Source organism: Daucus carota, chromosome 3 (assembly GCF_001625215.2).
Source record: "Daucus carota subsp. sativus chromosome 3, DH1 v3.0, whole genome shotgun sequence".
In the NCBI taxonomy this organism is placed as follows: domain Eukaryota; kingdom Viridiplantae; phylum Streptophyta; class Magnoliopsida; order Apiales; family Apiaceae; genus Daucus; species Daucus carota.
The window spans coordinates 46,648,236-46,674,388 of NC_030383.2; the positions used below are offsets into that span (position 1 = coordinate 46,648,236).

At 35.0% G+C, this 26,153-nt stretch overlaps 2 protein-coding genes across 3 annotated transcripts; both read right to left on the minus strand.

The window, feature by feature from the left end:
* Positions 1-476: 476 nt before the first annotated feature.
* LOC108214587 (uncharacterized) lies at positions 477-19,805 on the minus strand. Of its 2 annotated transcripts, none has more exons than XM_017386668.2 (18): positions 19,663-19,805; positions 19,429-19,474; positions 19,172-19,245; positions 17,797-17,862; positions 17,586-17,657; positions 17,017-17,089; positions 16,085-16,122; positions 15,893-16,009; positions 13,203-13,322; positions 12,823-12,903; positions 12,671-12,739; positions 11,670-11,747; positions 11,437-11,583; positions 3,465-3,572; positions 1,870-1,938; positions 1,691-1,753; positions 1,452-1,618; positions 477-1,212 (listed from the first exon to the last, which is right to left on the minus strand). In XM_017386668.2, the coding sequence occupies exons 2-18, from the start codon at positions 19,463-19,465 to the stop codon at positions 756-758; spliced, it is 1,836 nt and encodes a 611-aa protein (XP_017242157.1). In that variant the 5' UTR covers positions 19,466-19,474; positions 19,663-19,805; the 3' UTR covers positions 477-755. The 2 variants fall into 2 exon arrangements, with proteins under 2 accessions (XP_017242157.1, XP_017242158.1); XM_017386669.2 differs by having other exon boundaries at positions 19,429-19,465; positions 19,663-19,783.
* Positions 19,806-21,448: 1,643 nt separating this feature from the next.
* On the minus strand, positions 21,449-26,132 carry LOC108214779 (probable mitochondrial-processing peptidase subunit beta, mitochondrial). The gene is made up of 9 exons (XM_017386975.2): positions 25,319-26,132; positions 24,137-24,301; positions 23,883-24,020; positions 23,642-23,793; positions 23,109-23,217; positions 22,501-22,599; positions 22,282-22,347; positions 21,930-22,037; positions 21,449-21,812 (listed from the first exon to the last, which is right to left on the minus strand). Exons 1-9 carry the CDS (start codon positions 25,997-25,999, stop codon positions 21,726-21,728), a joined length of 1,605 nt encoding a protein of 534 aa, XP_017242464.1. The 5' UTR covers positions 26,000-26,132; the 3' UTR covers positions 21,449-21,725.
* Positions 26,133-26,153: the final 21 nt, after the last annotated feature.

A 26,153-nucleotide genomic window follows, 5' to 3' on the forward strand; every position in this document is an offset into this window, starting at 1 on the left:
TATTTGTTATGTAATAGAACTATATATAGAGGCAAGTGATTGAAATTTTATACTTTTGAATATCATAAATCATTATTTGTTATGTAATAGAATATATAGGCAAGTGATTAAATAGTAATTAATTAAAAAAAAAATTCATAACTATATAATCTTTTGAAATTTTTTACAAAATTATTGTTGCCAACTTTTAATATTTTTAAAAATAATAAATTATTTACGGAAATACGATTTGCAACTTCTACAACCTCATTTACAACAATTGCAAATAATAATTGAGAAATTTCATTCACGAAAGTTGCAAATAATGACAAATGAGAAATTTCATTTACATCATATGCAACCTCATTTACAAACATATGCAAACTCCTTTCAATTTTATAATATATACAATTTGTGTTCAATGTTTGATCATTTAATTATAAAAGATTGAAACGAAGCGAAAATTTTGGAATGGAGAAAGCATCATAAACCAGTAATAAAAGACAAACGGAGGATCCTACTTCAACTTGGTCAAATCAATCAAAATTCACGGATATGGTACACATCAAACTTGAAAATACAGAACTATTTGTAAGGTCAGACGCAGCGTTCTACATAAATATTTGTACTTCTAAAAAAATCAACAATGACATTCCGGTCGTTCTTCCTGTCCAGAGGATACAAAAGACCCTCATCCTGCTATTCCTTATTGAAAGCTCTAGAAGAACTCCTGCCTCTCAGTTGCACCATAGCTACCTTTTGCTTACACCCATTTTTCAGTATGGGCTTCTGAAATTGCGCTGCGGACTCTCAGGTCGAATTGGTTCACCAGTAAAAGGGTCAAATTTGTATGGTTCACCAGTATAGGGGTCAAATCTCATCTGGGGACGCACTGGTTGATGGTTAGCAGCAGCTGTGACGTGTGAGTCCAGTCCAATTTTTCCGCAAGGTGTCAAAAACCCTGGTGTTGATTGTGATGCAGGGGAAGCTGCTTCCAACTTTCCAAACGATGCTCGACTCGGCAAAGGATTATCTGATGCTCGGCTTCGCAATGTATAGTCTGATGCTCGACTTGGCAATGTATAGTCCGATGTTCGACTTGGGAATGGATAGTCTGATGCTCGGCTGGGCAATGGATAATCTGCTGCTTGGCTGGGCAATGGATAGTCCAATGCTCGGCTGGGCGGATACTCTGAATACATATAGGAATATCGAGATGGGTGACCATCTGACCTACAAGTTAACAAGATCAACAAAACGAAGTTATGTTATTATACTTTTGTTTTGGAAGCAGCTGTAACCTTAGATTTCCCTATAGTCATTTAACTACTACATGCTACCAAATTCATCGATACAAAATAAAGTTAAAAAAAGTAAACATCAATTCAGCCAGAAATGTGCCTGCGCTGTCTAATGGAGCATGAAGATAACCCCAATAGAATACAGAAAAAATAGAGTACGATCTGACTAACCTAGTTGCAGTATATTCAAGATGTGAGGAAGTAGAATCATAAGCAGGATACTGAGCCCTCCTAGAATAGCTGGAGAGTTCAGGTTCCTTTGTTGACATATCCGTCACTCTTGAGGCACTCGAAGGGAATCCATATAGTCCTACTAGTCCTAATTTAGTGACTTGGTGCTGCACCCAGAAAAGTTTGTGAATATTAGAAAACTTTACATGTTCACAAAATAGACTTTCCATATCATATACCTTAGATATTAGGGCCGTAAGATATGCTCCTTTGTTATCCTGATCTGCTCCTGATATCATGAACTACACGGAAATACCAATACAATAAGATTGAAGTGGAAGCCATAGCAGCAGCACTACAGTACATTGGAAATTTATTTTTAAGAAAAAACTTGCAAATAAAAAGTATAAAGTATAACCTGGTCAAGGACAGATATGGCAGTAGGTTCCGGTAGCTCCTTAAGACTTCTCAGACATTCAATGGGAATCTGGAAACAATGGACCCGTAGATTACAATTTGAATTTAACTAGCTAGTAGGCCTGGAAATATGCGGGTGGGGGCAGGGGAAGCGGGTAAGGGGTTACATACATGTCCAAACTTTCACAGTGACAACTGACACCAACTTGTAAAATCAATGGCTAATGCTTAGGTATGCTTTTCCAGATTATGGCCTTAGAGCAAGTCCAATAGGTTACCTATCCTATTACTTATAAATAATATAAAATAATGAGTGCTAGTATGTCTTAATGATTTAAGTAATCTATTTTTAGTTTCAACTCCAATAGTAATCCCTATATTTGTTCTCTTAAGATTATTTTAATAATAAATTTGAAGGAGAGAAGGGGAAAATGAGAGAATAGACAAAGAAAGAAGGAGAGAGATGATTATTTTATTCATAAATATTAAATAGGTAATGGCTAGGGGTTACTTATGAATAGGTAATGGCTAGGAGAATCAAGGTTGTGCTTAGTGATTTAGGATAACACTAGGATAGTGTTGGAGTGCATTTTTTTGACATATTACCTAAATGTGAGTTTAGGACATCATATAGGTAACCTATTAGACTTGCTCTTATGTCCCATTTTTTGGGGGAGAAATTGACTGAATAACAAACTTCGAGTCATGCAAGAGTATTTACTAACATAGTATCAGAGCTCTGGTTGGGAGAGGTCTCGCAGTGTATATATCAGCGATATGCATATATTATATGGGTATCATTTGAATTTATTTGCACAGAGGTCATCATCAAAAGTGGTAACGTAAGGTCTGAATCCATTTGGTGGCACATTTTTATGTTCTCTAAAAACCACACATTCCCTAGATGCATATCAGCAGCAACAAATTAGTTGAATGCGCATTTTATATAGATGCAAATTACCATCACCAAGGAATCCAACCCAGACCACTGCGGATGAGAAACAATTTGTTCTGCTGGGCTAGGGATCCACTTGTTAATTATATGGCTACACAGCTTTATAAAGCTGTGCATATAATCAGTAAAAAAAAAACCACCCAACTGATATCAGGTATATAGGACCGCCAAGGTTATTCATTTTGTAGAATGTTTGCAACTTTTTTTTAATTTTCCAGGCAAGAGAATTGGAGAAATATATTCTGAACATTTCAAGATGATACTTGAAAGGGTCAGCCTAGGGGCCCGGGGCTACAAGCTGATCAAATTTGTAGGTCAGATTTAAGGGTATGATTCTTTTCAATGACAAAGTCCTTCAAGTGATAATTTTAACCAGCTTTCTAAAGTGAGGATATAGAAAGCAAACTAAAGAGGATTTGCGCAAGGCAGGAAGATAACAATAAAAATCCTGACTGCAGGTCCATAGAAGAAATACTGTGTGCACAAGTAGCACAATTGCTTGCAAATTATTGCTTTTGGACACATTACAGAAACAGCTGCGACTTTCCAAGGTTTTCATAGTAATATCATGGAAGCAACAGATCAAATCAAAAATTGAATGCATGACACATAATCCAAAAGTTTATGGTTTAGTGACGTACATCAAATCTAGTAGCTATACCAAGCCTTAAGATTCGAAGTAAACGCTCCTTTATGGCAGCAGGGAGCGGATATACAGCAGCTTCATATGGATCAACAGCTACTGCTTCCTGATTTCAGGAAAAGAATTACATTATTAGCAAAATCAGATAATAATTACGATGGCTTTATATACTAGACCTATATTAGCTTTCCTTAGTAAAGTTTACAACAGCATATAAAAGCAAAAATCACCATCTATACTAATCCAATAAAATATATATATATCAACCAGGGGCACCATAAAAAATGTAGAATCAAGAAAAATAGTAAAATCCTACAAGAAATGTGATTTTCTAAATTACAACTATCACTCTTTTCCTAGGAGATGTGATATGTTCACAGGTGTTTCCCACCCTTACCAAGTGCAAGTCCAGTGGCACGCTATATATTGTTCGATGTCTATAATATAAAACAAAAACTATAATTCATCACTCCAATAATGTTATGTATCTTAGCTAAAATAGAACAATGCTATAGTTTGTGCTAAATATAGAACAAAAAAAAAAAAAGATTGAGCTATAATTGCCACCCCTCAAGTCAAAAAAAGAAAAAAAAGAGCTATAATTGCCACCTCATCAAAAATGAAAAATAGTGGGATACAGGGTACTTGGTGTAAAGTTAGGTAGAGAAATTAAGTTTGTGTTCAAAATAGCAGGCTATTATTTAGATTTGGAACAAATTATAAAACCAACCATTGGAGACATGATGCTATTTTAGCACCAAAAACACTTTTTGTTGCTAAATTATAGCAATAGTTCGATTCATATTAGTACAACCATTGGACATACTCAAGGAGACTAAATAGATTTTGTACTATATAATTATATTCCCAAAGAGTGTGTTCTAATTTAAACAGATAATATAGAGCTTGATAAAAAAATTGAGGATGTTCATATAGAGTATGTGTGTATACGTAGAGTCCTACTACACTAGAAACCACCATATAATAAATGGGTTTCTAGTGTGTGCCCGTAGGTGTTGCATTCCTATTGGTTCCGATCTTAATAATAATGGTGCCCCCCCTGCATGCACAAAAATTCACACCAATTAAAATCCTCCACCTAAATTAGAAGTTGTTGTTAGTGTGTGGGCACACACTAGAGAGACCCTATAGTGATGGTAGGCGATGGTGGAAAGTCATAAAAAGTGCTGATAATGGTGGTCGGAGGTCCATTATTGCAGTACGGGTGAAGATGACATATACTTTGTGTGTGTGTGTATTTATATTTATATTTACATTTGAGAGATATGGTCATGTTCAAGAGAGAACCGTAGAGAGAACCCATAGAACCCTTACCTTATTTCTAGTATTAGTTAGGGTTCTGTAGCAGAACTTCACATGCAAAAAAATGTCAATATCCATGTATTATGTTTTAAAATTATTTTTGAACACACACAACGATGAAAAAACATGAAAAAAACACGTATTTAGATTTAGGTCCTAAAAATCTATTTAAAATTTAGGGTTCTGCAGCAGAACCTTAGTGGTTCTATGGTTCTATTTTAAGCACTGGTTCTCTCTTGAGCGCGCAAGTTAGTGATATTCTCAGTACAATTTAGCGATATTCTCTTTAGGATTTAGTGATCTGTGTTGCAGGAATTAGTGAAAACTTGCAGAAACTACTCAGAATCTCCAGATATGTTCCAGAAATTGCTCTGAATCTCTAGATTTGTTTTCGATTCAGATGGTGGTGACGGTGGTGGAGATGGTGGAGGTGAAGGTGGAGATGGAGGAAGGATGATTGTAGCGGAGGTCTGGGCGGCTTGAGGTAGGGGGTTGGAGCGTTGCCGGAATGGTGGCGGCTCCGCCGCGTTTTGAAGTTGAGCCGAGGTGAGAAAGAATATGAACGGGGCTGAAGGAGGTTGAAGCAGCGATCAAGATGGGGCTGGTGAAGATGGAGGTGGAGATTGTGTTGTTAGAGAAATAAAGGAAGTGGAGATGAAGGTGGTGGTTATGGAAGGGGCGGGCGGCATAGAGGTGGTGGTGGTTATGGAGGAGGTGACGACGAAGGTGGTGGCAGTGGCAGATGTGGAGGTGGGGTTGGTGAAGATGAAGGTGGGGTTGGTGAAGATGGGGTTGTTTAAGAATTTAGTGGTATTTGTTTTAGGATTTAGTGATATTCCAGCTTGGTTTTTAGTTTATAGAATAAGAAGGTTTCTATTGGAGTAGGACTATTTATATATATATATATATATATATATATATAGAGAGAGAGAGAGAGAGAGAGAGAGAGAGAGTGTGTGTGTGTGTTACTCTAGTGAGAACCCTTAAAATGAGAACCAGTGAGAACCCTTAAAATGAGAACCATGTTGAAACATAGCACATATGGTATGCAAGCTGATCATTGGGAAATGGAGAAAAATATAATGAAATCGTATTTCAAAAAAAACTCGCCGATTGACTGGAAAAATTAAATTAAAAACAGAAGGGATTAGTTGGGATTGTGTGTGCAAGGGTGTATTGCATTTGTGTGTGATACCCCTGGCAGGGCCGTTGGATTAGATTGAATATATGGCTGAGCTTAGATCTCATATCTCACTGAAGTGTGGGGTTCTCATTTGAGCACTTGCCTATATATATATAGGGTGCCACTCCACTACAAACTTGTCTTAGAATAAAAACTAAAAACTAAAATGAAAAACTTATAGATCACATCGAAATATATCAAATATGGTATGGATATCGATTGTTGGGAGATGAAGAAAAATACAGTGAAGTCGGATTTTAAAAAAGTGAACCAATTGACAGGAAATATCAAATTAAAAACGGAGGGATTCTGTGGAATCTTGTGTGGGAGAGTACAAGTTTATTGTGTGTGGTGAATTCTAGGGGGCCCATTAGATTAGATTGATCTAATGGCTTAGATTAGTTTATAGGTTGTATTTTACTTTCGGTTTGTATTTGATCACTAGCCTATATATATATATAGGCTCATGATCAAATAGAAACCACTCCTAAAATAAAAACTAGAAACCAATACAAGTTAGTGATATTCTCAGTACAATTTAGTGATATTCTCTTTAGGATTTAGTGATCTGTGTTGCGCGAATTAGTGAAAACTTGTGGAAACTGCCCAGAATCTCCATATATATTCCAGAAACTGCTCAAAATCTCCAGATCTGTTCACGTTTTCGATTTAGATGGTGGTGACGGTGGTGGAGATGGAGGACGTATGATTGTAGCGGAGGTCTGGGCGGCTTGAAGTAGGGGGGTTGGAGCGTTGCCGGAATAGTGGCGGCTCCGCCGCGTTTTGAAGTTGAGCCGAGGTGGAGAAAGAAGTATGAACAGGATTGAAGGAGGTTGAAGGAGGTTGAAGCAGCGACCAAGATGGGGCTGGTGAAGATAGAGGTGGAGATTGTGTTGTTAGAGAAATAATGGAGGTGGAGATTGTCATGCTTATTAAGTCGACAAGTCGAGCCTCGGCGCCCGGACACCTTGGAATCGACTAGTCGACAAGTCGCCCGACTAGTCGAAATAAGTCGACAAGTCGTGAAACACATAAATAAATAAATAAATATATATAGTAAAGATTATATAATATTGATAAAAACACATCATTCAATATTTCAAATAAGAAAGAGACAATAAGTCCGGACACCTTGGAATCGACTAGTCGACAAGTCGCCCGACTAGTCGAAATAAGTCGACAAGTCGTGATATACATAAATAAATATATATATATATATATATATATATAGTAAAGATTATATAATATAGATAAAAACACATCATTCAATATTTCAAATAGGAAAGAGACAATAAGTTCAAATACCAAAAGTTAAGCATCCCTAAGCAAATAAAAACATAATAGATGAGTGGAATAAACTAATCAAGCATGAAATCTTCATCTCCCTCTTGAGTATTCTTCAAGGATGGATCGGGAGGAACACCATAGTCATCTTCCACCTCCGTATTATCAATAGGAGTATGGTCTTCATCTTCCCCCATCCATCATCATCATCATCAGGTAGTGTCGAACTAGTGCCACGTCGAGTGTAGGTACGCATATCACTAGTTGAACCACCTTTAGCTTTTCTTGGTAAAGTGCGTCCCTCAAGTCCTTGTGAGGCACCCGAAGCTATATCCACCGCACTCCAAAACCTATCCTCAATATCATTCATCCAATCATTAGTCCACTCCAAGTATTCAAATATTAGTGGATTATATTTTTCTCCAAGTTCACGCATCTTTTTGAATCGGGAATCATTCTTCCGGTTGTATTGAACATACACCAAATCATTTAAACGTTGATGTTCCAACCTATTCCTCTTCTTTGTATGTATCTAAATTAATCAAATATAAAAATTAATTAAATAACAATAACAATAACAATAACAATAACAATAACAATAACAATAACAATAACAATAACAATAATAATAATAATAATAAGTTACAATCATTGATGACTTATGAAGTTATGTTAGAATCATTGCAGGTGTATAGAAAAGTGGAAAAACAGGGCAGGTGTGGCAGAGCCAAAACAGAGCAAAACAGGGGAGGTGGTGAAAAACAGAGCATATAGCTACTGTCCAGGACTACTTGGAATTTTTTTTGTTCATTCTGGCCGCAAATTTGTGTTAACTAACAATTGGAAATCAATGGGGCAAGGTTGCTGATCACGTGTAAAAGCTCTGAACATTAAAAAAAAAGCCATATTTTTTAAATTTAAATATGAATTAAAAATAATTTTAAAATAATCTAAAAATAATTAAACGTTTTTAATAAATCTGGACTTATAAAATAAATAAAATTTAAGTAAACTAAAACTAGAATGTAATTTTTAAAAATAAAAGTTGAAACAAAATATTAATCAAAATTAATTATATTAAATAAAAATAATTATTAAAACGTTTTTGATAGAATAAAACTTGATAAAAATTAAAATAGTTTTTCAGAAAAAAAAGGATAAAAGAATAAATATTAAAAACAGTTTAAATAAATGTTTTTACATAAAATTAGAATTTAAAATTAATTTTCCATACAAAAAAAAAGAATTTAAAATTAATTTGGAAAAGTAAAATATAAAAGTAAATCAAAAACAATTAAAACTAACAGTACGTGGTGTCGGTCTGTGTGGATGTACGACAAACGTGTACACGCGTCCCCAACCCAGAATATATACACACACCACCGTGTGTATATACATACAAGCGGGGTGATTGACAACTAAAGAAAATCAGAGAGAAATCGGAGAAGAGAGACAGAGAAAGGAGGGGAGAGGAGAGGTGAAGAGCGAAAGAGGAGAAGGGAGGGAGAGAGAGAGAGAGGAGAGATGAAGGAGAGAAGCTTACCGGAGAGAAGCTGATGAGCTGATGAAGACGAAGGGGAGAAGCTTCCAGATGTTTCCAAATGTTTGCAGCAGATGTTTGCAGCAGCGAATGAAGATTTACGGTAAGTGTAGGTTAAAAATTGTAATCGGGTCGGGTTTAACCTAGTTTGGACCAGGTCGGGTCGGATTTGACCCACGGGTCGACTTTTCTTTCAAGTCGCTAAACGAGTTCTATCTACCGACTGGGAGACTAGTCGACGACGTCGACTCAATAACAATGGAGATGGTGGTGGTGGTTATAGAGGGGGCGGGCGGCATAGAGGTGGTGGTGGTTACGGAGGAGGCGACGACGAAGGTGGTGGGGGTGGATGTGGAGGTGGGGTTGGTGAAGATGGTGGTGGAGATGGGGTTGTTTAAAAATTTAGTGGTATTTGCTTTAGGATTTAGTGATATTCCAGCTTGGATTTTAGTTTTAGAATAAGGAGGTTTCTATTGGAGTAAGACTCTATATATATATAGGCTCATGATTAAATAGAAACCACTCTTAAAATAAAAACTAGAAACCAGTTTCCCTACCACTATTTATAACTACGGGTATTACTAATTTATACTGCACTAATCACTGTTTTTATACAGTATGTAAACAGCGATTTTTATTATCAAAATTGAGAAAATCTACTTATCTAAACTATTGATAATCGATTATAGATGATCAATTTCATCCGTAGGAAGGTTTTTCACGGTAGGAAGCCGCAAGAGAAGTTGTATGATGATGGTAAGTAGTCGTTAGTTTTGTAAGTTATGATGGAAAGTGTATGTGACTATTGGTGATGATAGACAATGGTGGCAAGTCATGGAAACGTCTAGTAATGGTGGTAAGAGGTCCAGTATTACGATTTGGGTAAAGATGATGGTCATATACGTTGCATATATGTGTATATATATATATTTATATCCACGAGATATGCTATATATAAATTAGTGATATGTTATGTACAAATTAGTGATTTCTGTAGTTAAAAATAGTGTGAAAAAACCGTCCAGAAACTGGTTTTTAGTTTTTAGGCTAATTTGGTTTCTATTGGAGTAGGACTATATATATATATATATATATATATATATATATATATATATATATATATATATAAAATCACGTGTTTTTGAAAAAGTTCCTAGGTTACTTCAGTTATGTACTAGCAGTTATTGTATGTGTTCTGTAAATAACTATACTCTAAAAATAAAAATATTTTAAAGATAATTAATATTTTTATGTTTTGTGAATTTATAAAAAATATTTTTATGTTCTGTAAATTTATTTATGAACTTATGTTCTGTAAATAAAATATAATATGTGTCCTGTAAATTAATTACAGCCATATTTACACACATAAATAATATTTTTAAACTAATGTTCTGTAAATTAATTACAGAACACGATATTGTGATTATAAATAAAACTATTTATTTATAAACTTATGTTCTGTATATAAAATATAATGTATCCTGTAAATTAATTACAGTCATATTTACACATATAAATAATATTTTTAAACTAATGATTAAAATTATGATTATAAATAAAACTATTTATTTATAAACTTATGTTCTGTAAATAAGTATAATTAAAAGATAAAGAATGTTAATAATAATAAATAGAAAAATATATGTGGGTATGTGTTTCAGAATAAGTAGGCACGTGGCTAGGTGTTTTAGGTTTACAGGTATAAAGTTACAGAAGTATAGCGCATGCATATTGTATGGGTGAGATGTAAAGTTACCCAGTTACCCGGATAAAGGAGTTCCTCGTTGAACTATACCCTATATATATATATATATATATATATATATATATAAAGCAATTTAGAATAACGCCCCCTTACTCCACTTTCTAATTCCGCCACTTTCTCTAAGATTATATTATGACTTGTAAGATAATAATAATCTAGTTTCCTTCCCTGTCTATGAACACAATATTCTGGTATAGATGTGACAACAAACAGGACGAATTTCTTTCAATAATGCACCATTTAACATTCCATTACCAGAACAGGTAGCACCAGGGCTCAGTGGAAAACACTACTTGAGACATGATTGATCCAGGCCATAAGTAAATATCCCAGAAAAGGCTTTGAATTTCCATAACAAACAAGTCTTACTTGTGCAGAAGACCGATAACCTCTCTATCACAGTTCACCACCCATTTCCTTACCAAGATAACAAACTCACCTACCTCTGAAGAGCTTAACAATCCTATAGTTGGCTACATGACTATATAATAAGACTGCCAAAAGCCCAAAACATTTAACAAATTTACATCATAACCATCTCTTGCAATAAGAAATATCAGAAACAATGTATAATTGTATATTGTTGCACACACAACTAAATCACTGAATTGGCAACAGACATCTCATGCAATATTAGCAAATGTTATGCTTTCCGTGATCATAATGATATTATTTGCATGTTAGCATCGGTGAACAGAATGACTGCATTCCATTAATATTGGGGTATTTTCAAACATTTATATACTATATAGGTTAAAGGTTGCACATGATATCCTTGTTATATAAAAAATTAATTTCCATAAGTTCTCAGTGAGGAAAAGCTGGAAGCAAAAGGTACAGTACTACTTGAGGTTAAATGGTCAGCTGATCACCTGTAGAGCTCTGTCCTCAAGACCAACTGTGATAGCTGGGTCAGTCCTTACGAGCTTCGAGTGAACTAAAACCTTATTAGGTTGTTTGCTTTGTGGTTCTTCACGATCACGTTTCTTACTTTTGTCCATAGGCCTGGCCACTTGAATCTAGTAGTGCAACAAATTATTACCCAACTTTATCACAGAACTTCCAGTTACAAGCAAAATTACAATTTTGCTATATGTTAACTTACCAAGAGCTTAAATGGCGAGCCTCCATTTGGCCCCTGGACTGTTTTTCCGTTCATCTCCCTAATCGCATCATCAAGTTCCTACAATGATATAATAAACTAATTACAAAGGGTGTTCAAAATTTACAACGTGTTTGCACAGGTCATGATAATAGAGATGTTAAAAGAGATCATAGCCACAATTTTAAGGGTCACTGGTATAAACAACTACTGACCACTGATCAAAGAGGAAGGCAAAACAATCCATTGATTAAGAGACCAATTGCATCACAAAATAAAAAACAAGTGTCATTTATGTTGACACAATGTTTATTTGGGCTGTAGCACTTCAAACTTTTCATTATTAATTATCGCAAAGATTTAAGGATCTGTTATTAAAGTGCCATTTTAAATTTAGCAAAAAAAAAAAAGTGCCATTTTAAACTTCTACTCCAATGATTCCAAGAGGTATCTGCATATGCAGGCTGTTTATTCATGCTTCTCCTATCAATAAAACTATCAGATGTGTCCCAACCAAACGAAAAAGAGGAAAATACTAGGGAAACATTAGGCAAAAGAGAATCTATCTGCCAGTTATTTTTCTACCTAAGCAATCTAAAAAATCACATTCTCAACGATTTTATTCCAAATCCGATTGTACGGATAAAAAGATTACGTAATAATTAGGGTGTATATAAATAAAATTTGGTATTGTATACAATACAATTTTAAATAACATTTGAATTTAAAGACTGAACCATTACCTAACTATTTCAGAATATATGCAACTTACAATATTACAATAATCATATTCTTAACATGAAAAATTTAAAAACTTTCGAATATATACTTAATTTCTGTGTAATCTTTACATCCGTGTGGTTAGATGTGTGAAATAATACTAAAATCTTGTTTTAAGGCGCTTAGAAAAAGTTCCTATGGTCCTACCCCGCCGAGTAGGAACTCTTTCGCCGAAACATAAACGTGTCCGATACAACAGAGAAGGTGATTATTGGGCAACTTACTGATCTCTCAGCAAAGTGCACGAACCCAACAGGGGCACGCGTTTTGTTAGATATGATCACTTTCTCCACCTGAAATATTCATGCTACCATAGTAACAGTCCTTTGTAAACTTGTAAAAGTACTCAACAATTTAGTTTCACTATATCTCAAACCTGTCCAAAAGGCATAAACAGTTTCTTCAAAAAGTTTTCATCGGCTCCTCCAGGAAGATTTCTGATAAATGCAATAGTGACCTGCAAGTACAATAATGAATATCCAAAGCTATTTAAAATTTCGGTTTGTCTAGTGTGTTCCCATGGGCACATGCTAAGCACTAAATTTTATGCATTTAGCTCATTTTGATTGGTGTAGTTTTGGTATATGCAGGGGGTCCACGATTATTAAAAAGTAGGAGCCAATCAAAATAATCTTAACTTAAAAAATTTAGTGCTTAGCATGTGCTCATAGGCACACACTAGAAAAACCGTTAAAACTTTTAAGAAGCTTGTGCTACTTTAATTCTGAATCATAATTGATAATTCCAAAAAAGCACCTTTGCAAGCTTTTCAGGATCAACCTCTGGATCCTCTTCAGCCCAATCCACAGCTGGGTGTACTTTACCGCCAAGACTGAACTCTGGTGATTGACCCGCCCTAAGTGCACGTGCAGCAGCCTGTGATTGAGAATGCCCAAGGAGGTGGTTTAACTTTCTTATATTATGATATCAATTTGGAGCTGATAAGTTTGAAACATAACTGATTAGATTCATAACTTGGTGAAGAAGTTGCATTTAGAGCAATATTAGTTGATTGGCGAAGTTGCAAGACCAATGTATCAATGATCTCTAGTCTTGGGGAGGGTTCAATATGATGTTGCATTATGTATGTAATTTTATTTGTTATAGTTAATAAAGAGAAATAGTGGGGGAGTTGCTGGATTTTCGTAGTGATTATGGCATAGCATCCCTTACTGCCCCCATATACTAGAAACATGAGACAGACATGATGCACATAGAGAGAGATGTTTACAAGATATGCAAATATATGTCTGACCCAGAGAAATATAATTTTTTTTATATTTGACCAGAGAAATGTAATTTTTTTAATGAACCGACCTCATTAGTTGATACCATTGTATATGTGCATATTGTTGCAGAATGGTGAATTTTATGCTCAGATATAGCAGAATTTGATGATGCACAAGACAAGGATGCTTTGACATAGACAACACAGACAGTATGCATAAGGCTGCCCTGATAATAAGAGGATAAATTTAGACAGCTATAGTTGACCAACTCCACTTCTTTACAGCCAAAAGATTCTGCTGAACAGAATCAGGAGTACAGAACTAGTTGAATTTTATTTTAAAATCAATCGTCAGCATTATTTCAGATATGATGGTATGCTCCAACAGTTATTTGAACATGCATGTGCCGTTACTTGTATCAAACTATGTATAAGCTAATACTTAACAGTGACAACTGATAAGAACGAAGTACACCTCGCCCAAGTCACTGTAACTTGGTAAATATGCATAGAACAGCATGAGCTCTTTCATATTTCTCAGGTGTTTCTAAGCTTAGACCACATGAAAATTTAAATATTTCTGCTTGATTTTAATTTCAGTTATTATGCTTTACTTTTTATAAGAAAAGATTCTTCATAGCCTTAGTTTGACGCCATATATTCTGGCATGTGGCAAGTGAAGAGAAGTAAAACGGAAATAGGAGCATGCAAAAAGAAGTGGCTTCATGATTGATGGCCCAAAAATCATTTGGAGATTGATGGCCCAAAAATCATTTGGAACACATATAATAATAAGTAGGATCATGTTTATGATAAACCATACATATCCACACACATATTAAAACCTTTCTCAAGTCCATATCCCACGAGCCACAAGATAGAAGAGATAAGATATTGGGCTCAAAAACTTTTGTGCCAGATATTAAATAATTAAAAACACTTCATGAACACCATTTACAGATGCTAAGAGAATTGGATGTTAAACCAAAATTCAAAGAAAGAATCTTTGTAAGAAATTAAAATTAGGGTGATCCAAGTGCAGAAGAATCACTAGCCCTACAGTTTCCCAACCACGGAGAAACAAATATGTTGAATCGCAACCCTCTATGGAGAGACTCAAAAGTAATAAGTCAAGTCTAAAGCTTTAGTAGAGAAGGATTTCATCACTTGCATAGAGAATAACAACCTAACAAGACTACTTAATTGATTAAGACCCATAAGCAATAGTGTTTGCTATATTAACCTACCTAGCCCCATATATGGAACACAAATAATATAAAAATATTTTCTCTACAACATATATGCAGTAACTTATTCATTAGTAACAGATTTTAAAAACATCTACAATTTTACTTAAATTTCCTGTAAGGGTGTCGGTAATAAAAAAAGTTGGCAATCACTGTTTAATTTTTCTTCGTTACAGATTGTAGTCCTTTGTAGTCATATATCTATGATTAAAACGTGACAAATGATCTATTATTAATATTTCAGATATATTATGATGTTATTAAGAATCACATGGTGTCATTAATGAGATTATACTATAATAGTAACAGCCTTTCATTAGAATGGCCATGTAACATTAGGTTAAATATATGTTGAAATACATAGATTCAAATTATTGAAGGAGGGTGTTATCTTTCTAGCTAGGCCAACAACTTGGGCCATGAAAATTATGTGGACATACTAGTGACTGTATTTAAAATTTAACACGTCAAATAAGAATAAAATTAATAGCACGCAATTATTACTGAGCATGAATTTCTATTTCAGGAGTTAAAAAGAGAGATCATGAAGTGAGGTATTAAATATTTTTAATCTTTAATGGATAAATAAATATATGAGCTACCGGATATTAGCAATTTTCAATATATTGCCCAGGTTGGAAGTTTTTATCTGTCAGTGTAAACAGAAACAGGAGATAATCCTATTACAGATTTTAATAAGGTTTCCTTGATCCATTATATCAATGTTTCATGTTTGAGATAACTTAATATTTTAGAACCATTTTCTTATTAAGGTTTTGCATTTATTTTATATAACCTTCGCCTAGTAATATATTTATAGCAAAGGCTGGAACCGAGAATGAAAACCACGACCCTGAGCTTCTACCCTGTAGGATTTCAGATGTAACAGGCAAGTCAAATCCAAAGTATTTCAGAGAAACACTTGTGTGTATGCAAATTAATATAGCATGCATCAAGAATTAAAAACTTACAGCATGAGATGAGAACTTCACAAAGGCAAAACCTCGGTTGTGTTTCTTTTGACCAGGAGGACTCTGTCCAGAACTAACGCGCGTTGCAAGATCAACAGAGACAATATCCGGAAAAACCTTAACATATACACGCCATCATATATGTCAGTCACAATATAATAGATACTAAAATGTGAGTAACAGAAAGAGCACCTGTCGCACAAGATTGCTGAATTCGTCAGCTGTCCAACCTGAGGTGCAACGGAAATACATTAAGTATATAGAGGTAGAGGCAATTATGTTTAACCATGCCCATGAAAGAGAGAAATAAAATGATATAGGTACCAAAACTGCAGAGGTTTACAAAAATTGGTAGAGTAGGAAGTACTTTGCTGTAACGTGAAAGGAACAAGTAATCAAATATCGCAGACATATCACTATCCTACAACTAGACTTGGAAAGAAAAACTCAAAAAGATCTTCTGAACAGCTTCCAACAGGTAGATATTTTATCAATCACCTTCACCAAAGATGAGAGGAGAGAACGGCTAGGGTTTTCCCCTTTTAAAGTTGTTGAAAGCTGAGAGCCTGATATAGCCTTTTTATTTGGGCATAAAATTCTTTTTTTTGTGTTAAGGGTTAGTACTTTTGGGCCTTAAAAGTGGCCCAATAACATTAAATATCTTATTATGCGCTTAGCTTCGCTAAAGCGCGCTTTTCTACCGCTTTGTGCTTTAAGGCTAAAAGCGTGCGCTTGATTGAAGTTGCTTCGCCTCGACATATATGAGGCGCTAAGGGTGCGCTTTACGCCTAGGCGCGCTTTGCGCCTAGGCGCGCTTTTCACAACACTGGGTAAAGTAAAAGATCTAGACCATGATACATCTTATCTATAATTCTTCACACACTCAATATTCCTATCAATATATGTGTGTCTGTGCCCTTTCACAATCAATGTTGGACGCTACTATTAGATATTTTGCTTTTTTCCAGCCTCCCCGACAACTAATACTAAAACTTTGCATCAATCACAATGTAATAATATTATTAAAGATACATGTTAGAAGGAACCCAGGCAATACACAGGCACTAAGGTCTAAACTAGCAAACAACACACATTATACATATATATAAACTAATAATAATTACCTTTGTACAGGTTTCCCATAAATAATGTTTCTTGCTCGCTTGATGGGAGAACACCAATCTTTTTCCCATCCAGCTGCAATGTAAGGAAAAGTGACTTATTAATTAGCTCGAAGACATATCATGTTACACAAACAGACTTTATAATATACTTACCAATTCTAAGTTTTAACAGAGTATTAAAAAAAATCAAATAAGACAATCAGATAAAAAATACGGGATAGTAAACATGAATTGAAATGTTAGAGATAAATCAAAAAACTTGCAAAATAAATAATTCCATTTTATGCAGATTGCGTATCATCAATCTGCATAATTCCATTCTAGAATTATTGTAATTGACCTTACTTTTAAAAAAAAAGGAGGCTTCCGAGAAAGACCCCTTTTTAGTACATAAGCATGATATAAATATTAAACCCTCTTAAGTCCTAATATCTTCAAGATTTTGGTAAAGTTGGTATAAAAAAGAGACTTATATGAAGAATTGTTGAAATAGAGTTTAAGGGCCTCAATATAAACATGGTTTCATAAAAAATAAAGTACATATGGAAAGGATAACTATTTTATTATACCACAAGTCCAGACTTTTCCCTCACAGCTTTGTCAGCAGCTGCTTTTGTTGTAAAACGGACAAAGCAGTACCCCTGCAACACATTCCATAAAAACAACATAGATGTCTCATATTTTATAGAATTAAAAAGACATCTAACAAAAAAGGTGATATTAGATATTATAGATACGAAGATACAAGACAGGCAGGAAAGAAATTTTGAATGGTAAAACCTTTAAGGTGCCTTGATGATCCTTTATGAGACGTATTTCTTGGATTTCTCCGCAAGCTGAAAACACCTGAAGTACAATAAAACAAAACTTGAGAATGGCTTTACACAGAAGATTATATTCGAAACGAATACAACCAGATGTAGGCATCTAAGGAAGTAAATGTTTCCCATAATATAAAACATCTACATTGATATACCAATAATCAAACTCAAGAATATGTGACTATTGCTACATTCTCAGGGTGAATAACTCAAAATATTTTGACTATCAAAATATCTTTTTCCTCTATCTACTAATTGCTCGGTGTGAATAACCTGATCAAGAACAATAAGTGAGCAATTCATAATTTCCACTTGAATATCTCCAAATTCCGCATTGCACAAACTGTTACCTGCTACTAGTACTCCGCCTATTTACCAAGCTATATAATCCAGAAAGCAAAAAAAAAAAAAAAAGTTTAATTCATATATCTAAGCATTTTGTTAGGATTGCACTAACTGCATTACATTAACACTCTTCTTAGTAACTATTAGTGTAAGTATAATACCAGGGAAGGGCAGTTTAGTACTTTCATATCACTTAGAGAGTTAGAGGATATGAAGTCTTTAAATAGAAGTCTGAGTTGTATTTTTCTGTTATACTGAATATATGAGATGTAATGATTTCCACCAATTCTCTTTCTCTCTCTATAACTGATTCTCACTTTCGCTCTCTAGGGTTTCTAACCCCATTCTATGTCTCTCTCTCTCTCTAATCTGATCTTTTCTTTCTTGTTCTCTGCAAATCTCTCTCTAAATCTCATCTGTTCTCTCTGTTTCTCTACTGAATCTCTCTGTTTCACTTGTTAATCTGCTTAAATCATACTCCCTCCATCCCATTTAACAGTATACGTTTGGGATGGAGGGTTCGCCGCGCATTTTAAGGCTCTTATAAAATATGGTTTCATAAGTTATTTCAAATTTGTTTTTCTTCTAAATAAATATTTGATGTTTAAATTTTTATTCAGAAGAAAAAAAATAAGTTATATACTACAATTTATAGATGCCTTAAACTGCGTGTCAAGCAATGCAAAAAAAAACTGTACAGAATCGGGTGGGACGGAGGGAGTAACATATACACCAAAAAACTACAAAAATGTTAAACTTGTAGAAACTCTAAGTTTATCTATTGTAAATATCCACTTAACAAGTACATTATAGTTCTACCATTCCATTCAGTGACACGGATCATACAGAGACTTTCCAAACTTATCAATTAGATCTCAAAAAAGCTCTTGCACCAATTTATTTCAATCTGACAATCTCAAGCCAGAAAACATCTAAAAATATAATGATACTGATGAGACAATATGCAACCAACCAAACTACAAAAATACCTCTCGTATTCTATCTTCGGTTAAATTACGAGGCAAGCCACCCACAAAGACCTCCGAACCTTTAACAACATTCTCTATTTACAACAACAAAAGCAAAATGTTAAATGACTAAGCTCGATAAAATAATAATGTGCACCGTTCACACACACTACGGTGCGCACACACTACGGTGAAACTAATCACGAGTGATGCCGAAAAAACACCACATAAATACATATGTTTTCGGGTAATTATACTTGAATGATGCCAGAACTTACTGTTACCGGCCGGATGATTCTCCGATGAATTGCTCATCTGTAAAAGCTGCCAACTATATTTGTTATATACAACTCTACAAAATAATTACTTGCAAATTCTTTCTAGCAATTGGATAAACCCTAGAAATCAGCAGTTATGCGTATATTTATAATTTATGTTAAAATTATCTTAAAATTCACAGCAGATTAGAGTAATAATTAAAATTTGGAGAAAAAAGAATGAAGTGAATTTACCTCCGCCGCGGTAGAATATCGGTGTCTCCGTCGGGCTTTTTAGGTGGTCGGATTCTGTTGAGTGATTGAGGTTACAGCTTCGTACTGAAAACTAACCCACGCAATAGTTCCTACTTTTATATGGGCTCTAATTTGGCCCGTTTGCTTTTCTTCGTTTCAGATTCTGCTTTTTTTTCTTTTCGGAATTGTTATTTGGCTTTTGTTATTATTACTAGTTAATACCGAATTTCTTTTATATCTCTCTGAAATCCGTGGTTAAGATATGATTTCAATATATAATCCTATTTTTCCGTCTGGTTAACATGTTTACAAGTAATAAAAAAATCGACTAATTCGTACTTCGCAACTACCTATTAAAAATATATTACAAATATTTAAAGATAAAATATTATGTTATTAACATGTATACATGTTTTAATAGAATTATAAACTATGAATGTTTTATATAATTATAATGAATTATAACTGATTTTGATTTTATGCCGATTCAAAATATGTGATCATTAATTTTAGAGAACATGCCCTAAATAACTAGAATTATAATACTAAATGTCCGAAATACCAAGAGTCGTCAACAACTCTTTTTCTACCTACTGCTACTCGCGCATTCTAGATGCGCAATCGAGATTCAGTAGAATTCTTCTTCATATACACAAGTAAATGCCCCTTTTAATGCATACAGGGATTGGGTTATAGAGGAAAAGGGGGTTGGGGTTTTAAGTTTCATCGATCAAATTGAAGTTATGTATCAATTTTGGAGGGATATGGGTGGTTGAAGGACCGGAGGAGACAACGGTACTATTAAAGTTGTTTGTCTTTGTTGAAGTTTTGAGAATGTCAAAATAATTACAAACGACAGGCCAAGGGTGAGACAGAGGCCGGTGAAGGCTGGTTTTGTATGCTGTTGTGTGTAGCTGTATTGTGTTGTGTAAATTGGAGAGCAGTACTCGTATGTGGTATATGCGTATAAGATCTATTCACGCATCCGCCATATGCGTGAACTTGTGTAAATTGGAGAGCAGTACTCGTATGTGGTATATGCGTATAAGATCTATTCACGCATCCGCCATATGCGTGAACGGGGCTGAACAGAAAGGTATTCAAAAAATTATGATGTAGGTGGAGGTAGATTCAACACTCGCATCTGCCGAATGCGCAACTACTATATGTGTATTTTCAAAATGCGTTTTCAGTTGGTTATTTGGGGCCACAATTAACTAATTGTTATTTTGGGCACTCTTCTTTCAAAATCAGTTAGATCGAGCCTTCACCTTTAATTTTAGTATACTATTTTTATAATTTTCATGCCGATCCTAAATATGTGATCATTAAGATTTAAAATGTGTGGTCATTAAGATTTAAGTGGATTTAAACATGCCATAATGTTTCAAAATTCCTGGTCTTCTCAATTATATGTATATACAACTCAATAAAAAATGTTAAAAACACTTATGGTTTGTTATTTTAAAACTTCTTTATATTTAGTGCCTACAAAAATTAGCAAGGATTCTGTTTCCAAATCATGTAGGGCAAAATTCTAGCTAAAATATTGGTAATGAAATGATAGAAATCCTCCAAAAAATTTCTGACAGAGCAAATAATCTCTTTCTTATCCAAGAACATTTAAAGTATCCACAAAGAGCTGGCAATTTTTCCCCTTAGCAAGTGACATCGAGGGTAGAAACCCTGCCAATTCCTAACTTAATACATTCAAGTACAGTATAAAAAAGACCAAGTGTACAGAACTTTAAAGACACACCACGTATTTTGTAATAACAAACAAAGACACAAGGAAATACCATTAACATACCATGATAAAATTCATTATATTTGGTTGTGTAACATCAGTTCCATAAAATTGTGATGAATTCCTTGATACAGCATTTATTTTTTTGGCTAAGTATGTTACAGAAATAATTAGGGAACCCCTCAAAGAGAGCAAACAGAGAATTCAGAAGGCCATCCCTCAGAAGCATCTGATTTTCTTTTCTTGCAAAAATAACAACAATTTTACCACCTAAAATGCAAATCGGTGATAAAATATCAAAACAATGACAGGAAACCTAGTATCTGTTCCAGTAGGTTCTGCGTCTAAACCAGTTGTAGTCAGGTAGACCCTGGATGGGCCCAACAGCAGCAATGGCAATGTCCTGCAAAAATGCATATGAATACTCAGGACAACCAAAAATTTGAAGGGTGAATAGAACAGCATGGCGAGAATACAACTTAACAAAAGCTCTCATACAATACTACAATAGAACTCTCACCTTGTCATATATAAAACGGTTTGCAGCACGTTTGACCGTACTGGCATCTACAGCATCAATCCTAGCAAACAGCTCAGGGTATGGTATTCTTCGTCCATAAGTTAGTAACTGCAGAAACAAATATACAGTCACAAAGCAATAATTTTAATCATAACAAGTAGCAGGATACATCCCACCCGCAGAATAAATTCTTTTAGAACTAAAGACAAATAACTGGTTTTATAACTGATTTCAACACAATTGGGAACCCATTCAGAAATTGAAATTGTAGTTCAAAGTTGCAATCCAGTTTGCTACATGATAATTTCCTCTAGGTTCAGAGTCAAATTTCTGTTTAGCACAACAATGGTACCTGGCGCCCAATATCTTCTGCAACAGGACTGCTTCCATCCATGTGGAGTAGCAGGGAAGATTTCAGCTGTAATATAATATCATGTAAGCATAACACAACAAAAGTTCATAGAGCATGTACCCAAAATCCAATAACAATCTTTACAAACTGATTTGTCAATCAAAAAAGATAAAGATGAAAAATATGAACATAATACTTTCATGAGGTAAGATATGACACCTGGTTGCGAGCGCGAACCACATCATCCTCAGAGACTTTGTGGCATAATTTAGTCACTTCATACATTATCGAGTATGCCAAATCATCCAAGCAATCCGGCTAAATAACAAAATGTAAATAAAATGAATCAAAGGCATATTTTAATAAGTTCTGGAATCAGCTTTCTCAATGAAGTATAACAAACACACACGCAAAAAGTCATGTTCGAAGAAATATTCGACAAGTCATAGAGGCAAGGAGGGTTTAATTGTTTGGTCCAATACATGATCTGCTTTCTCAGCAATATTATAGCACTAGCATACTATGACAGACAGATCAGTAAAGCACACCCAAAGTTGTTAAGCTCTATAAACAAATGAAAGACTAGGATGCATCATGTGTTCACAATACTGGTTGTCATATCTAACATTACTTAAAGAACTAAACGATTATGTAGAATCAGGGTGAATACAGAGGAGCTGTATACCAGCAACCATTTGTAACAAAAGATGCCCAACATATAAATATCATGGTTAATCTTATAATCTTGTTCTTCCATCTATGATTTTCGTTTCCACATAATTCTGATTAAAAAAACACAAAGAAAAATGAAATATTCACCAGCATACCTTAGCAACAGCATAGACGCCAAACAAGCCAGTATCCTTGTAGTTGGTGTTAAAGGCCATCATGCTTTCAGCTATCTCATTAATAGCAAGTCTCTGTACAAGATGAGAGCTGTGCACAAAATAAAGTTGGTTATGAACACATACAAAAGCTCTAGATCATTGTGAGCTTGTTTGCCTGGGCTTTTTATGCTCAGGTAGCCATTTTTGACTTTAAGCTCAAGAATATTTGTTTGTATAATAAGCCAAATTTGGCTTAAAGTTAGAAATAAGCCAGAAGTTGATACGATGTACTTCTTTATCAGCTTATTATCTTTTTATGATTATTTTAACAAAAATAATTTCAACACTAAAATAGATAATCTATCAAAATTATTTTTATTATTATTTTTTTAATAACTCACAAGTCATCTATAATATAAAATTACCCAAACATACAATTTAAGCTGAGCACTTATCACATTAAGTCACTGCAAGCCATATGTCATAATTTAAGCCCACCCAATCGGGCTCAAGTTTTCAGCATAACAACTTACCCCATATGCTTCCCTCCACTTGAACCTTTACTATAAGCCCCCAACATTGCTTGCATCACCATCAGTGTAGTAGAATCTGGATCTGTCCATGATGCTCCATCAAAAGCAACCGCAAATTGGGCAAGTGGAACATCATCATCAACACTTCTAAACTGATTAAAAAACAAGAAGTGTCAGACTACTATGCAATGTAATTGTTTCACTGCAAATTATCATGGGACACTGCAACATGTAAGCACACCTCCGATCCTGTAAATATTGCTGGTTCTTTCGCTGCTAACTCAGAGGTTGTAGCTGAACCATCTGACAACTTGGTAAACAATCCCTCTACGTGCTTAACAATCTCTTCATGTTTAACTGCTCCAGAAGCAGCAATTACCTATATTTAAATTCCCAGAAAGAAACCAAGGTTAAACTTTACACAAAAAGGCAGAACAGTGAGCTATTAAATACAACGATCAGGTTTTAAAACCAAAGCTGAATTCATTTTTTCACCATTCTAGAGGGTGTATAGTGTGTCGATATATAGTTCTGAAGATCCTCCTTGGTGATTGACTTAACATTCTCAACAGGTCCAAGAATAGTCCTTCCTAAAGGACTGTGCTGGAAAGCAGTTGCATGGAGATGGTCAAAGATGACTTCTTCTGTCTGTCCTAGCACCTACACAGGAAAAACAACTGTCACATAAAGCTGACAAGATAACAAATGAATACAATTACCTTAACAATAATAATGTGATATAAAGGTCTTTCAAGAAAGTGCAGACTCCAGGTAACATTTTACATTTGTAGCAACTAACTAAAACAAATTGACCTAATAAGCTATGTGAGCATCTACTAGTAAATAAATAAATTTGGAGTATATAAGCTACGAATATTGGTACTATAAAAATGCATCCACAGACCAGCTACATAATTAGTTAATTACCCTCACCGTACCACATTAAGCACGAATGTAAGAAGAAAATCGAGATCTGTTTGTACAACAGTGACTTCATATCATCAATAAGTCAGCAGTTGTAAACTTTGAATTCGATACCACGACATGACACTTAAAATGACGAAAGCAACAGTGACCACTGTGTCAGGTACTTAAGTACCGATATTGTACACCAACAACATCATTGCAGGACAATCTATCAATACAATGATAATAAATCATCACAACCAGTAAACCAAATAATAAAAATAACACTTGGGGGCATTTGGTCAAAATGATTAAAAGCCTAATAAATGGTAATCACAAACTCAATTTCATGTGCTGGTCTTTATATTAGCAATTTATGTGTCAGTGATTGGATTAGCAATTTCGTTGTATGATATGACTTAATTCCCAACATGTGTCTTTAGATGCCATATCACTGTCATTCCTATTTTATCTCATTCACATACCCTTCACCCACTTCAAACACCCCCTTAAAATTTGCATTAAAAACGGAACTAACTTTAGCAGGAAAAAAACAATCTTCACCAAATCAAGTTTACCAACATTTATAACCTCAACTGAAATAAAACCCTATTCCTATATTCCCAAAGGCTAACTCTACAAAGTTTACACAAACTCAAAATTCAATCTTTAACTCCAATATGCAACCGAGTAAAATCAAAAACACAATTCACACATTTAGAACAGGAAAAAAAACAACAAACAAAGAAACAACGTTAACTAGCAATATACCTCTTCCATCTCCCTCAAAATCACATCACGCTCCCGTTCAATTCGTTTCTCCTCAAACTTAGAATTCTGCAAAATATCCGCCAAAATGTCCATCGCCTGAGGCACATCCTTATCCAAAACCTTGGCATAATAAGTCGTCTGCTCTCTCGAAGTATACGCATTCAAATGCCCTCCCAGATTCTCAATCTCCTCCTCGAGCTGCCTCGCAGTCCTCCTCGTAGTCCCCTTAAATATCATATGCTCCAAAAAATGCGCAGTGCCATTAGTCGTATCCGTCTCAAATCTAGATCCAGCATCAATCCAAACCCCAACCGTGGCCGTCTTGGACGAAAGATTCGACTCGGTCGCGACTCGGAGACCATTAGGCAGAGTCGTGACTCGCGTCTCCGGCGCAGCTAGCACCGCCGTGTGATCCGTTAGGGTTGGATGGGGATTATTATACTTCAAAAACCTCGAGTCAGGACTATCTAGCTTGCTGAGCTTCTGCTTCAGTCCTTCAGCGAGACGATCGTAGATCATGACGTCAGGCGCCGGAGGGGAGGGGAGAGTGGGGGCGGAATCGGCGGTGGAGGTTGCGGCAGCATCGGTGACGTTGGCGATGGCGGCGGTGGAGAGAGGGCGGAGAGATTCGAGAGGACGGCGAGAACGACGAGCTAGGGTTAGGAGATGCCGTATCGCCATGGCTGTTGATTTGTGTATCTGATGTTGCTAGGGTTTGACAGCAGACTAGTCTATAAAGAAAAGAGGGGAAGATGAACAAAGCGGAGTCTACTTATAATGTTCCGGTTTATAATTAGTGGATGAAACTACGTCGTCCTTATTATCGCTGTTGTAC